Raw genomic sequence first — 15963 nt, 5'->3', positions numbered from 1 at the left:
AGTTTTGTAAAAAATAGTTGAAGTTGGCTGTTCAAAAAGTCATTTTCATAGAATTACCCAACTCTCGTTTTATGGTGAAACTATTCCTTTTTAAATATTTTTTTCAAAAGAGACATTGAACATCTAATAGTCAAATCATAGTGTAAAAGCAGGTGAGCTGATTCTACTTTTTTTTGTACATTTTCTTGTGTTTTGTGGTGGAAAACTGAGTGGGTCGAGCAAAACACGTCAACCCTGTTACCCATAAATAGGCAAAAAATGTTTTAACTTTAAACAAATATCTGAAGCTTGCATTCAATTGCCCCTCCCTGAGGCACACAACACGCAGGATGAAGTCCTCAACCCTGTTACGGTCATCCCTGTTGCAGTCAACCCTGTTACCCCCCCCCCCCCCCCCCAAAAAAAACACAACAAATTCTATTACACATGGATACTAGCCTCCCACATTCTTCCTGTAGCTAAAACTAAAACTGAAACGAAATAATCACCCGAAACTAAATAAAAACAAGCAAATCAGGTCTGAAAACTAACAAACTAAACAGAATTTCAAATACAAATAGAAGACCTAATAGAAATGAAACTATAATAACCTTGATGTGCCGTTATTAAATAAAATCCATATTTTGCTCCATGAAGTAATCTAACAGTGTTTTGCATGGCATACCAAGATGTATACTATTATAGATACAATACTGGTAATCTACACCCCTCCATCCTTCCCACTGCTACAGGAGTGCAAATCTATAACCAAGAGGGTGGCAGTGCGTGGAGACCCAACTCGAGGCCTACTGTCATACGGACTAATCAGGATTGATATACCAGACAGACCCCAACCTAGTAAGGATTTCTGGTTTCTGAAGATTGCAGAAAATACACTTAATTTTGTTTTGGCTAGGGCTCATCAAATATTTCCCTCGCTCACTCCACTTACATGTGATAATATGATTGTGACATAGTCCGGGGATCATGTTGAGGCTAGGGGCGGCTGGGGCAGGGTGGTGGTATTTCGAGAGGAGTCAACTGTCGTCTTGACTTTGTTCCAGATCTGCTGATTATGATGGCTCCTGTGGCTGGCATCTGTGTCCTGGGCCTTTTCCTCCTTGTCCTCATCACCATAGCCAAGACAGGAAACCGACAAGTGTCATGGCTGGCCAACCGCTGACATCCAACAATGTGGATTTAAAAAAGTGAATCAAAGTAATAACTCTTTTTGGTTTCTATGACAATGAAATGAGTCTCTGCAGAAATTGTGTGGTTTTGACATTTGATAAACATGTCTTTACCACAGAAGTCTCCGATAATTCAGACCTGCAGTTATTCAAGAATGTGGCTGTGGGTTACTAACAAGTTTAAACAAGGAACATGAGTTGCTGGTTGAAATCTGTCTGTTATCAAGCACAGCAACTCTTTCAATGTCTCTAAAGTATATGATGGAATAGGAATTGATCATATTGGACAGTTGACTGTAACTGTACTTTATGAAATTCTATTGATTCTTAGTAATCAGCAGATGGCAATAGGAGCCTTTCTGTTGAGGTGTCAGATGGTCTATCATTCATCTCCAGAGGCAGAGGAGTTCTACCCTGACGACTCGCACTAGATTCTTCTTGGTCTGTGCTACCCGGAGTACTTGAGACATCCCTATCCCATTGAAGTTGAAATGTAACATGGTTATGGTTAGGGAAGGGTTATGGTTAGGTTACGGTTCGGATTTAGGGGGTGGACGTCCCAAGGATCCCGAGTAGCGCTTGCCCTTAAAATCTTGCCGTTCGCTCGTCCGTGGGCGTAGCGTTTTTGGCTGGATCAAGGAGTTTGGGTTGCCAGACAAGGGGAGTTACTTTCCAGAGGAAAATTGCTTTGTCCAATAGACACACCACAGTATGTACACCGCTATCCTCCCCTTCTTTCTAGCAGAACGTCACTACTCCCTTTTTGTTTTCTAGCAGATCTCAGAAGGCAGTGAGTTTATTGGACTATCAATGTCCAACACAGCCTGCAAGAGGCATGCTGTGGTTGAGGGGAAATAAGGAAATCTAACGGATGCCTTCTGGCTACTTGGGGGGAAATCATTTAAGACAATTGCATTTTTGTTCATTTTTATTAGCCTACAGGTTATCCTCCACATTGAAGTTTTTCAGCAAAGTGCATTGTGCATTGGATGGATACATAATCGTACCACAAAGAAGACAAAGCTTGTTGCAACTAAAATACTTTTTTTTCGTTCCTGTTCTTCTCCCTCCCTGAATGTGTAGAGTGGAAGGAGCACGCAGTCTGATATCTGTAATATGCCAGAGGAAATGACCGTTTAAACATTAGACCGTGTGGGACATTAGGACATGGGATTTAACAGAAAAACTGACTCCGGGCTTTGAATAACCCGTGATCACATCTTTGGGGGAAATTGCAAATGAAGTATTTCTTCCTGTGAGATTAAGCCGAACTGTTTCGGAAACTTGGATAGTTTGCAAGCGATCTGATTTGAGCGCACCACGACCTAAATAATGGCCAGGGGTTGAAGTGCGGAGAGAACTTCTAAAACACACAGGAAAAACTGTATTTTGAATTTAACAAAAAAAAAAGTGTATGTAGTCACATAGCGGTTCACTCATCACTTGACAGAACTTTCCATTGACAACCGACTCTGAAAATCCCTCGCACGGGCTAACGAGTGCGCACAAAGATGGCAATCCTTTGGAGGCGCGCTTCTCTGGGGCTGTGGAAACAAATAATGGCTCCGCTCGTCTTGCTCTTGTGCAACAGGCTTGTGACCAATGCGGACGATGACACTTTCAACGCAGAGGTGCAGTATTTTATATGAATGTGTGGATGTTTTTTTATGGAATTGTGGCAGTCCGGCATTGCATGACCATGACCATATTATCCTGGTGGTCAGATAGTGATGATCTACATGGTATTCACTGATCTGTTAATCTTCTAATGACTTCTCATGGTCTTGTCATCGCTGGTCAACAGGTCATGCGCAAATTAATGGAACTATTTGGTGCGCAGATTTATGACCCTTGACCTTTTCCTAACTCTCTCACTTCATATGGCAGGCATATTAGGAGTAATTATGTGTTGGGGAAAAGTTTGATCTGTAGGTTAAAACTCAATTTACATGCCTATAAATCACAGAATGTGTTCCTTACCTACTGTGCTGTTTTTCCTACAGGCATGTTGTGCAAGACATCCAGATGTATCACTTTTGATCAGTTGTCTTTATGGTGGCTGATTTCTCTCACTCTCCCGCTCGCTCACTCGCCTGTGCTTGTGTGTGCAATGCATGCCTGTTTACAGAGAACGCATTAACTTTCCAGCTGTGCTCAGTGGGCCCATTACGTTTTTAAATTCCCCTTTCAAGGAGTTAGCAAGGCAAGCTCTCTGTGCTATGTCTTGGTCGGGTGACTTTCTTTGTTTCCATTGGATTATTAATGGTATATTAATCTTTCATGCCAGATTTTACAGCCAGATACATTTCTGGTTCTGGCTAGATTAATGGTGTGTGTGTATATATATATATATATATGTGTGTGTATATATATATATGTGTAATATGCCAGATATGTATGTATGTATGTATGTATGTATATTATATATATATATATATATACTGAACAAACAAAAAAGGCAACATGTAAAATGTTGAGCTGAAATATAAGATCCCAGAAAAAGTCCATACACACAAGAAGCTTATTTCTCTCAAATGTTGTGCACAAATTTGATTACATCCCTGTTAGTGAGCATTTCTCATTTGCCAAGATAGTCCACCCACCTAATAGGTGTGGCATATCTATAAGCCGATTAAACAGCATGATCAATACACAGGTGCACCTTGTGCTGGGTACAATAAAAGGCATCTCTAAAATGTCCAGTTTTGTCACACATCACAATGCCACAGATGTCTCAAGTTTTGAGGGTGAGCGTGCAATTGATATGCTGACTGCAATAATTTCCACCAGAGCTGTTGCCAGAGAATTAAATGTTCATTTCTGTACCATAAGCCACCTCCAACATAATTTTTGAGAATTTGGCAATACGTCCAACAGGCCTCATAACCTCAGACCACATGTAACGACGCCAGCCCAGAACCTCCACATCCAGCTTCTTCACCAGCGGATCGTCTGAGACCAGCCACCCAGACAGCTGATCAAACTGTGGGTTTGCACAACCGAAGAATTTCTGTATAAACTGTCAGAAACTGCCTCAGGGAAGCTCATCTGCATGCTCATCGTCCTCACTAGGGTCCTGACCTGACTGCAATTCGTTGTCGTAACCGACTTCAGTGGGCAAATGCTCACCTTTGATGGCCACCGGAGAAGTTTGCTCTTCACGGTTGAATACCGGTTTTAATTGTACCGAGCAGATGGCAGTGTGTATAGCGTTGTGTGGGCGAGTGGCTCGCTGATGTCAACGTTGGGAATAGAGTGACCCATGGTGGTGGTGGGGTTATGGTATGGGCAGGCATAAGCTACGGTTAATGAACACAATTACATTTTATCGATGGCAATTTGAAGAGGCGACTCCGGGATGCTGGCAAAGAAAAAGCCATATCTCAGACTGGCCGTTAAAAATAAAACATTGAGAGGGGCAAAAGAACATAGACAACAGAGAACCTTTTAACAGTAGTGTATACAGTACCAGTCAAAAGTTTGGACACACCTACTAATTTAAGGGTTTTTATTTATTTTTTACTATTTTCTACGTTGTAGAATAATAGTGAAGACATCACAACTATGAAGTAACACATGGAATCATGTATTAACCAAAGAAGTGTTAAACAAATCAAAATGTATTTTCTATTTGAGATTCTTCAAAGCAGCCACCCTTTGCTTTGATGACAGCTTTGCACACTCTTGGCATTCTCTCAACCAGCTTCACCTGGAAGGCATTTCAATTAACAGGTGTGCCTTGTTAAAAGTTAATTTGTGGAATTTATTTCATTCTTAATGTGTTTGAGCCAATCAGTTGTGTTGTGATAAGGTAGGGTTGATATACAGATGATAGCCCTATTTGGTAAAATACCAAGTCCATATTATGGCAAGAACAGCACAAATAGGCAAAGAGAAACGACAGTCCATCATTACTTTAAGACATGAAGGTCAGTCAATCCGGAACATTTCAAGAACTTGAATTTCTTCAAGTGCAGTCGCAAAAACCATCAAGCGCTATGATGAAACCTGCTCTCATGAGGACCGCCACAGGAAAGGAAGACCCAGAGTTACCGCTGCTGCAAGAGGATAAGTTCATTAGAGTTACCAGCCTCAGAAATCTGCAATTAACTGCACCTCAGATTGTAGGCCAAATAAATGCTACACAGACAACATCTCAACATCAACTGTTCAGAGGTGACTGCGTGACTCAGGCCTTCATGGTCGAATTGCTTCAAAGAAACCACTACTAAAGGACACCAATAAGAAGAAGATACTTGCTTGGGCCAAGAAACACGAGCGATCAACATTAAACCAGTGGAAATCTGTCCTTTGGTCTGATGAGTCCTAATTTGAGAGTTTTGGTTCCAACCACCGTGTCTTTGTGAGATGCAGAGTAGGTGAACAGATGAACTCCACATGTGTGGTTCCCACCGTGAAGCACGGAGATGGAGGTGTGATGGTGTGGGGGGTGCCTTGCTGGTGACACTGTCTGGGATTTATTTAGAACACTTAACCAACATGGCTACCACAGCATTCTGCAGTGATACGCCATCCTGTCTGGTTTGCACTTAGTTGGACTATCATTTGTTTTTCAACAGGACAATGAACCAAAACACACCTCCAGGCTGTGTACGGGCTACATTGACATTGACCCTGTATAAAGCCTCCTTATTGTTATTTTATTGTGTTCCTTTTTATTCTTTTCTACTTTAGTTTACTTGGTAAATATTTTCTTAACTCTTTCTTGAACTGCAATATTGGTTAAGGGCTTGTAAGTAAGCATTTCATGGTAAGGTTGTATTCTGTTGTATACCTGTTGTTTTCAGCAAATAACATTTGAGTTGATTTGATATATATATATATAAAAAATGAAAATTAAAAAAATAGATTAAACTCTCCATATTCAACTGTACTATATATATATATATATATATATATATATATATATATATATATATATAGTACAGTTGAAAATGGAGAGTTAAATCTATTTTTTTTATTTTATTTTTTTACATTTCCTGTATATACTGTAAGTTATTTGTTTTGTGTTAAAGAGAGACTTCAGCCAAATTACAAAATGACACATTGGTTTCCTTACCCTGTAAACAGTCTATGGACAAGGTTTGACAGCAATCCATGGTTTGGTTTCTCTGGTACTGTTTCCACATTTGTGGCACAGCTCCCATTCAAGTCATGGGACTGACATTATAATTTTTCGCGCATCATGTCCAAATCATCCGAAAGTATCTCAAATTGACTGTAACTTCAACAAAGTCACATAGCTGTTTTGAACATGATGCACGAACAATGCTAATATCGGTCCCAATACTTGAAAGGGATTTGTACCACAAATGCTAAAACATTAGCATGTGGAAACAGTACCAGGGAAAGTAAATCAAGGCATGGATTTCTATCATACCTTTGTCCATAGACTTCTTACAGGGTGAGGAAACCAATGTGTCTTTTTGTCATTTGGGTGAACAGTCCCTTTAACAGCTTACATTCCAAAGCTTTTACTGTTGGACCCCGTGACTTCTGCTCTGTCGGTCCTATTAACCACAGGATCGGATCAGTAGATCTCTAAGCTGCCAATAAGGACTCGAAGGAGGAATGCCATAGAAACCATCTGTTTCTCTGGCCTCTCGGGTCTCTATTCTTCTCTTTTTTTTTAACCTCCCTTTCTCTCCATTTGTTGTTTCTCTCTCATTCTCTTTTTCGCTTTCTCTATCTCTGTCTGGCTCTTTCTCTGGCTCTTTCTCTGTCACACACACACACACACACACACACACACACACACACACACACACACACACACACACACTCGCTCAATCTCTCTCCATCTGTCCGTCTCTCTATCCCTGTTGTGTAATTGTAGTCATGGTTGCGGAGTTTTGGCTACCTGTCCCAGGCCAGCAGACAGATGTCCACCATGCAGTCCTCTCAGATCCTGTCAAATGCTGTCAGCGACATGCAGCGTTTCTATGGCCTGGAGGTCACTGGAGAGATGGACGATGCCACACTGACGTATGGATGGCACTGACAGCCGAAATTATACTCTTCTCCTAGTGTCTGAAGCACTCCAGGTTGACTGTACAGCCTGATAGACTAAATTTATAATGATGCCAAGATAATCTAGGGTCATGATTACATTTATAGAGCATTTCTGAGCCAGATAAAAGTTGCACCTCCTGGTCTAGGAGTATGGAACCACTCTCTAGCCTTCAATTAACATCAATGTATCTAATCCTATCTGTGGTTATCAGGGCTCTTTTCAATTTTGTTTTGCTCTCTTCCCTTTAGGGCCATGAGAAGGCCTCGCTGTGGAGTCCCAGACAAATCTTTTGGGCAGACTGAGAACGGTATGAGGCGGAAACGATACACTCTCACTGACCAGAAGTGGGACAAGAACCATCTGACCTACAGGTGTGTGCTAGGTCAATGTATGCTGGGGGATTCTCAGAAATCCATTTTGGGAATCTCACAGACGGCCGTGCGAAGCGTCAGTATTAACAATGTCTCAAAGAGACCTGCATTCCCATATGTGTATAAACCACTGACAACACATACATCATTTATAATGACCCTCTCTATATATACTCAACAGAAAAATAAACTCAACATGCAACAATTTCATAGATTTGACTGAGTTACAGTTCATATAAGGACATCAGTCAATTGAAAGAAATTCATTAGGCCCTAATCTATGGACTTCACATGACTGGGAATACAGATATGTATCTGTTCATCACAGATACTTAATATAAGGTAGGGGAGTGGATCAGAAAACAAGTCCATATCTGGTGTGACCACCATTTGCCTCATAGAGTGCGACATCTCCTTCGCATAGAGTTGATCAGGCCGTTGATTGTGGCCTGTGGAATGTTGTCCCACTCCTCTGTGCGAAGTTGCTGGATATTGGCGGGAACTGGAACGCGCTGTCGTACACATCAGTCTAGAGCATCACAAACATGCTCAATGGGTGACATGTCTGGTGAGTATACAGGCCGTTGAAGAACTGGGACATTTTCAGCATCCAGGAATTGTGTACAGATCCTTGCGACATGGGGCCGTGCATTATCGTGCTGAAACATGAGGTAATGGCGGAGTATGAATGGCACGACAATGGGCCTCACGATCTCATCACGGTGTCTCTGTGCATTCAAATTGCCATCAATAAAATGCAATTGTGTTCGTTGTCCGTAGCTTATCAAATCAAATCAAATGTATTTATATAGCCCTTCGTACATCAGCTGATATCTCAAAGTGCTGTACAGAAACCCAGCCTAAAACCCCAAACAGCAAGCAATGCAGGTGTAGAAGCACGGTGGCTAGGAAAAACTCCCTAGAAAGGCCAAAACCTAGGAAGAAACCTAGAGAGGAACCAGGCTATGTGGGGTGGCCAGTCCTCTTCTGGCTGTGCCGGGTGGAGATTATAACAGAACATGGTCAAGATGTTCAAATGTTCATAAATGACCAGCATGGTCGAATAATAATAAGGCAGAGCAGTTGAAACTGGAGCAGCAGCACAGTCAGGTGGACTGGGGACAGCAAGGAGTCATCATGTCAGGTATTCCTGGGGCATGGTCCTAGGGCTCAGGTCCTCAGAGAGGGAGAAAGAAGGAGAGAATTAGAGAGAGCATATGTGGGATGGCCAGTCCTCTTCTGGCTGTGCCGGGTGGAGATTATAACAGAACATGGCCAAGATGTTCAAATGTTCATAAATGACCAGCATGGTCGAATAATAATAAGGCAGAACAGTTGAAACTGGAGCAGCAGCACGGCCAGGTGGACTGGGGACAGCAAGGAGTCATCATGTCAGGTAGTCCTGGGGCATGGTCCTAGGGCTCAGGTCCTCCGAGAGAGAGAAAGAGAGGAGAGAATTAGAGAACGCACACTTAGATTCACACAGGACACCGAATAGGACAGGAGAAGTACTCCAGATATAACAAACTGACCCTAGCCCCCCGACACATAAACTACTGCAGCATAAATACTGGAGGCTGAGACAGGAGGGGTCAGGAGAGCTTATGTCTTCCCATACCATAACCCCACAACCACGATGGGGCACTCTGTTCACAACCTTGACATCAGCAAACCGCTCGCCCACACAACGCCATACAGGTGGTCTGCGGTTGTGAGGCCGGTTGGACGTACTGCCAAATGATCTAAAACTACATTGGAGGCAGCATATCTGAGAGAAATTAACAATCATTTCTCTGCCATCAGCTCTGGTGGACATTCTTGCAGTCAGCATGCCAATTGCACACTCCCTCAAAACGTGTGACATCTGTGGCATTGTGTTGTGTGACAAAACTGCACATTTTTAGAGTGGCCTTTTATTGTCCCCCGCACAAGGTGCACCTGTGTAATGATCATGCCTTTTAATCAGCTTCTTGATATGCCACACCTGTCAGGTGGATGGATTATCTTGGCAAAGGAGAAATACTCACTAACAGGGATGTAATCGAGAGAGAAATAAGCTTCTTGTGCGTATGGGAAATGTCTGGGACCTTTTTTTCATCTCATGAAACATGGGGCCAACATTTTACATGTTGCACTTCTATATTTTTTCAGTGTTGTATGTCTAAGTACTAAGAATATCTTGTCCTTTCCTCAACCCCCTCTCCCAGCATTATGAATACTACCCCAAACGTCGGTGAGGAGCGGACACGAGAAGCCATCCGCAAGGCCTTTTTGGTGTGGGAGCATGTGACACCACTGAGCTTCGAAGAAATCGCCTTCCAAGACGTCACCAACAGCAGCCAGGACGCGCTAGATATCATGCTGTTGTTTGCCTCTGGTTTCCATGGAGACATGTCTCTGTTCGACGGCGAAGGGGGATCCCTGGCTCATGCCTACTACCCAGGGCCCGGGATGGGCGGAGACACACACTTTGACGCAGACGAACCGTGGACCCTTGACAACCATAATCCATCAGGTTAGATAGACACGTTGTCCCCTTTGCCCCCATTGGCTCCTCAGTCAGTCATTACACACAGACAAATGACCGTTACTATTTCCATGTCATTTGTTTCTAAATGAATCCCTTATTGATATCTTTTGACATTCATTTTCGTTCTCCTCTTCCCATCTTTCTCTCCCCCGCTCTCCATTCCTCCCTCCTCTGCTCCCAGGTATTGACCTGTTCCTGGTTGCGGTGCATGAGCTGGGCCATGCTCTGGGCCTGGAGCACTCTGACAACCCCAGTGCCATCATGGCTCCCCTCTACCAATACATGGACACAAAGACCTTCTCACTCCCGGACGATGACAGGAGTGGAATACAGAAGATATATGGTGAGGAGCCCTTCCTCAGGCCCCTACAGTGCACGTGCACACACACACACACACACATACACAATAGACCCCCTTCAATTGAGATTCTCCCTCACAGCATGCCATACATGCTTTTGCAATGATCCTACTCTGTCCATGACTGAATAGAAGTCATTGTGCCTTTGTGTGTCGTGGAACTGGTGAATGTTTGTATGTGCACTGCAGACACACTGAAGATAGTATTTAGGGATCCTTGTCGTAGTTCACACTCATAGTTCAACAGATACTTTGGGGTTTTGGCAACGAGGCCCTTTATCTTCCTCCTCAGAGTCAGATGAACTGTTGTTAGCAGTTGCGCTAGTTAGCAACTTCCTTCAAACAGCACGCAGAGACACAAAAATGCTAACCCCCGAGTTCATCTGACTCTAGGGAAGTAGATACAGTCCTGAAGTATCCCTTTAAAGGTTGTACGTCTTGTGTAAGTACTGTATGTCTGTTTTTCCTCTCTCTGTCACTGTGCAACCAGAAGGGCTTCCTTCCAGAAAGCTCCATGGGCTTCCTGCCACAGCACGGAGTGGAAAATTAGACTCTCTCTCTCTGTGTGTGTGTGTGTGTGTGTGTGTGTGTGTGTGTGTGTGTGTGTGTGCACGCACGCTAATAAGCAACAGAGAGGGGGGCGCAAGCAGGGATATGTGTTAGATGAGTTAATTCAAACTAGTGGAATTTATAACGTCATCATCTTGGATTGTGCAGGGCCTCCAGACGATGCTCCCACTCAGGACCCCCCCACCACCACCAGTGATGACACCGCCCCTCACCAAGACCCCACCACCACTACTCCTCCAGATCTAAACCCCACCACCCCCCCTTATAGTTCTCTCCAGACAGACCCCCCCAGCCCCACCTATGACCCTGACACCCCAGACCAACCAGAACCTGAACCAGATCCCACCGACGCACCTCACCTCCCTCCAATACCTGACCCAGAACCCACCATCCCCTGGCCCGACCCTGTGCCGGTGACCCCCTACATCAGGAGAGATGAGCCTCGTCGCCCTGTGCAGCCAGACCACACCGCCCTGGACATCTGTGACGGGGACTTTGATACGGTCACCATGCTGCGAGGGGAGATGTTCGTCTTCAAGGTGAGAAGCAGAGCTATTCTAAGAATACAGCGGTTTTTAGTTTGTTTAGCTGTACTAATTCATACTTCATACTAATCTCCCAAAAGAGGATTTTTTTATTTTTTTTTATTTCACCTTTATTTAACCAGGTAGGCTAGTTGAGAACAAGTTCTCATTTGCAACTGCGACCTGGCCAAGATAAAGCATAGCAGTATGAGCAGACAACACAGAGTTACACATGGAGTAAACAATTAACAAGTCAATAACACAGTAGAAAACAAAGGGGGAGTCTATATACAATGTGTGCAATGAAGTTAGTCCATTTGTTCTGATGGTGTCTTCTGTCCTTTCCAGGGTCGCTGGTTCTGGAGAGTTAGAAGGAACCATGTTCTGGACAACTACCCAATGCCCATTTCTGTCTTCTGGGTTGGACTACCTGATGATATAGACTCTGGCTATGAACGGCACGACGGGAAATTTGTCTTTTTCAAAGGTCTGTATTTTCCTTGAAATTTCTTTTTTTTTGTAAAATTGTTGAAATCTACTTGGGGGCGTGTTCACTCTAGAAACACAGGGACCGAGATATCATCCTTCTCCACTGCATTCCTCATGTTTAAAACTACAGTCGGGAAGAGACTCATGGGGTGCAGCTAGCAGCAGTGGAAAGCAGCTGGCAGGCCTGGATGGATTGCATCAGTCGCTGCTCCAGATGCTGATTTCCTAGGTTTCAGTCTGAGCAGAGAATAAGACTTGGAGGGGATAGAGTAGAGCAGGGGTACGGGCTGCACCATTTCTTCATGTGTTCGGACTCTTTTAACTTTCTGTGTGTTCTCGCACAAAGGACAACCACGAGTTGCATCAGTAGTGTGTTTACAGAGGTTGAATGTGCTTCAGTGTTTTTAAGAGTGCTAAAAAAAAATGTTGGGCTCTGTTATAGTAAACTTTGTTGAATCTGAGAATGTAACAAATCACTGGCAGCAAATGTTGCAAATGGAACCTGTGCTTAACTTCTCTTTCCTCTCTTCTCACATCTTCCTCTTCTTGATGGTCCTCTACCCTCTCCTCTGTTCTCTACCCTCTCCTCTGTCCTCTGCCCTCTACCCTCTCCTCTGTCCTCTGCCCTCTCCTCTGTCCTCTGCCCTCTCCTCTGTCCTCTACCCTCTCCTCTGTCCTCTGTCCTCTACCCTCTCATCTGTCCTCTACCCTCTCCTCCTCTCACTCTGTAGGGGACAAGTACTGGGTGTTCAGGGAGGCTGACGTGGTGCCTGGTTACCCCCAGCCCCTGGTAGAGTATGGTCAGGGCATCCCCTCAGACAGGATCGACACAGCTATCTGGTGGGAGCCCACCGGCTACACATACTTCTTCAGAGGAGACAGGTGACCACATGCCCCCGAATGCCTTGCCTTACTCTACCATACTCAATCTCCACTAACTGACTGATGTAGTGTGGAATGATAAATATAAAAGTGAAATGACATTCCTTTAGTCAAGGGAAAGCCGTTTCAGCCCTGACTTTTGAGAGACAGAAAGACATAAGTTGCTTGCGGTAGTAATCATCAGCCCATTTAACTGCTATGTGTTAAATCATCTGTCTTGTCACCGTCCTTTCCTGCAGATACTGGCGTTTTGATGAAGAGTCCCGCACCGGTGACAAAGACTACCCTAAACCTGTCTCCAGGTGGGGCAAGGTCCCATCCTCTCCTAAAGGAGCCTTCCTCAGCGACGATGGCGGTGAGTGAGTCACTATAAGGGAAACTGTCCGTAAAAATGGAGGGAGGCTATAGATTCTGAGCTGAGAGGGGAAAGGGTTGGGACGCATGAGATTTTAGGTTTGGAGAGGTCGTCCATGCTTCACCCAGAAATCGAGTGCCTGGCAAAAGTATTCAAAGTGGTTTCCTGTAGTGAAAAAAAAACCTAATCTGACGGCCCAAATGTCTTCCTGATAAGTCATTTTTTTCTTTTCTTTTTTTCATCAAAATGGAAAGGTACTTGTGAAGGGGAATTAAAAACAGCCTCTAGTCCAATTGAAGCTTCACCGTACTGTAAATATTACTAGCACGGCTCGGCAATGACACTATCCTGTGAAGTGTGACGAACTTGTGTCATGATGAATAAACAGTTGGATCAGAAGACGCAAAACCCCAAAAAGATTAACAATGGCTCAGACTTTTTTTTAAAAATTATAATTTGAGAGAAAAAAAATAGCATGCTCACAATAAATTCCCACAGTGCATTTCAACAGTTGCCTCAACCGTATTTTTGTCTTCCCCATACCGAACCAGCTTACACCTACTTCTACAAGGGCTCCAAGTACTGGCGGTTTGATAACCAGAAAATGAAAGATGACCCAGGCTATCCTAGATCTATCCTGAAAGACTTTATGGGCTGTGAGGGAGCACCGGATGTGGACCCCGATACAGATGACACAGTAACGGGCGGCAAGTGGCCCACAGTCGACCAACCAAAACCTCAACCACCAATTGGCTCCGACCCGGATGATGTGGACCGTGACACAGATACGGATTACACCAACGATGTGGATTATGAACCTGATGCAGAGGACAAAGAGGTGGATGTGGTGGTGAGGATGGCTGAGAACGAGGCCAAGGTTATGACCCTGATCATGGTGACCGTGCCCCTGGTCCTGGTGCTGTGCATCCTACTATTGGTCTATGCTATTATCAACACCCTGCAGAAGAAAGAGGCGCCCAGACTTTTGGTCCATTGCAAACGATCCCTGCAAGAGTGGGTTTGATGTGCTCCAGAAATGGATTCACACACACACACACACACACACACACACACACACACACACACACACACACACACACACACACACGCACCATACACAGGCACATACAGTACACACACAAACATTGCATACAAACGCAAGCACATAATCTCCCTATCGTTCCTCCTTTACCAGTTTATAACAGGCAATTTGCACTTTTAACACCCAGTGTTTTGATTTTTTGTTGTTGTTAGTTAGTTTGTACCCTGTTGTAGTTTTATGTGTTCAAGCCAAGGATATCCACAAATGTCCTTATAAAACAGAGTGGTGGTGCCTGTCTACAACCAGCAAAGGAATGTCTAACTGTTGTGTGTGCTGAAAAGACAAAAGACCACCACCTCCCACTGTGTCTTTCCTCTAGTCTACAACAGCCCGGACTTTATCCATAAAAGGGCGGATTTAGATATTGATATTCAGACCCCCTTGGGGTGAAATTAAATACAGGGGTTCAAAAAGTGGTATATCTCATTGTACACATATTTAGGAAGGCTGAAAGTCTGCTAGAACGGAGTCTGGTTGACATTACCCAGATGTTGCTGATTTAGTCATTTTGGCTGCAGAGCCGGGGGAAGGGTTAGGATGCCTGCCAGCATTTCCTTTTCCTGAGTTAGAGTTATTTTCTCTTTGGAGGGGGGGGGGGGGGGGGGGGGGGGGGGGGCAAGGGGAGGGGCTGAGCGGAGCTACATTGGCATTGTGCCTCCTGACCTAGATTAGCGAGGCCCACTCCTATTTTTCAAAACTTCTTTTACTGAGCGGTTTGGCTGGTGATGTCTTCCTGTGAGACTCCCCCTCCCCTGCCGCTATGTTTCACTGTAGACATTCTCCATCTGCAGTCGCTGTTTGGATCTGAGAATCTGCTCTATACCTAGGAGAGGCTTTAGTTCTAATCTGTGATGATGGTGTCACAGGGCTTTGTGATGAGGACTGTTGGAGTATTCACGTTGAACTTAACCATAAATTATGTCTTACAACTCTTTGTTGCCATTTTTTTATTTTATTTTATTAAAATGCCCCTCTGTGGGACTTCTTCCTTCGTTGCCAACTCTTTGTGTGCCAACCTCCCTCATTCAAAGGCCAAACACTTTTTATACTACACCCAGAGTGCAATTATTTTTTTGCGCAATAGACAGATGAAGACCATTAGTCCTAGAGGTTTTTCCTCAGCAAAGCCACTATGCACAAGTAAACAAAAAATGGTTGTATACGCTTCAGGTTTGGGGTCGGTTGTGAATCACCCGTGTTTTGTCATTTATTGTTTGTGTTTTGTATTAGTCGGTTGTTGGAGAGGAACCAATACTTTTAAAAACATATTTTTTTAAAAACGTTTGAAAATTCGCACAACATTTTGTGTTGTGCTCTCTGTACATTAGCAGAGTTAAATGATGCATGCAGGACATGTAAATGTATGAAATGTATAAGGATTTCAAAATAAAACATGAATCATGGCAAACAAGTCTTTGCGTGCAATTTGGGGTGAGCATGCTATTATGAGTATGAACAGTTTCTCATTCTCTTTCATTGTATTTTCCACTGTATTCCAACAGCAGTTCATGTCTGTATTTCTAAGCATGACCAAAAGAGGGAGTCTTTGTATCTACTATTATCAATGAGTATTGCATGG

The 15963-nt window shown here is 43.8% G+C and overlaps 1 protein-coding gene across 1 annotated transcript; it reads left to right on the top strand.

The window, feature by feature from the left end:
* Nucleotides 1–1775: 1775 nt before the first annotated feature.
* mmp15a (matrix metallopeptidase 15a) lies at nt 1776–15792 on the top strand. The gene is made up of 10 exons (XM_036978241.2): nt 1776–2800; nt 7027–7175; nt 7452–7574; nt 9782–10089; nt 10286–10447; nt 11180–11571; nt 11905–12043; nt 12777–12927; nt 13167–13282; nt 13834–15792. The coding sequence occupies exons 1-10, from the start codon at nt 2681–2683 to the stop codon at nt 14304–14306; spliced, it is 2133 nt and encodes a 710-aa protein (XP_036834136.1). The 5' UTR covers nt 1776–2680; the 3' UTR covers nt 14307–15792.
* Nucleotides 15793–15963: the final 171 nt, after the last annotated feature.

Source organism: Oncorhynchus mykiss, chromosome 1 (assembly GCF_057628025.1).
Source record: "Oncorhynchus mykiss isolate SJ-2025 chromosome 1, ASM5762802v1, whole genome shotgun sequence".
Taxonomy (NCBI): domain Eukaryota; kingdom Metazoa; phylum Chordata; class Actinopteri; order Salmoniformes; family Salmonidae; genus Oncorhynchus; species Oncorhynchus mykiss.
Note: the sequence above shows the minus strand (reverse complement) of the source record. Positions and strands in the feature narration are given on the sequence as shown.

Coding starts and splice junctions, on each gene's coding strand:
- mmp15a (XM_036978241.2), top strand. CDS start 2,681: ATGGCAATCCTTTGGAGGCGCGCTTCTCTGGGGCTGTGGAAACAAATA. Junction 10,090..10,285: donor TGACAACCATAATCCATCAG/GTTAGATAGACA, acceptor CTCTGCTCCCAG/GTATTGACCTGTTCCTGGTT. Junction 12,044..12,776: donor GAAATTTGTCTTTTTCAAAG/GTCTGTATTTTC, acceptor CTCACTCTGTAG/GGGACAAGTACTGGGTGTTC.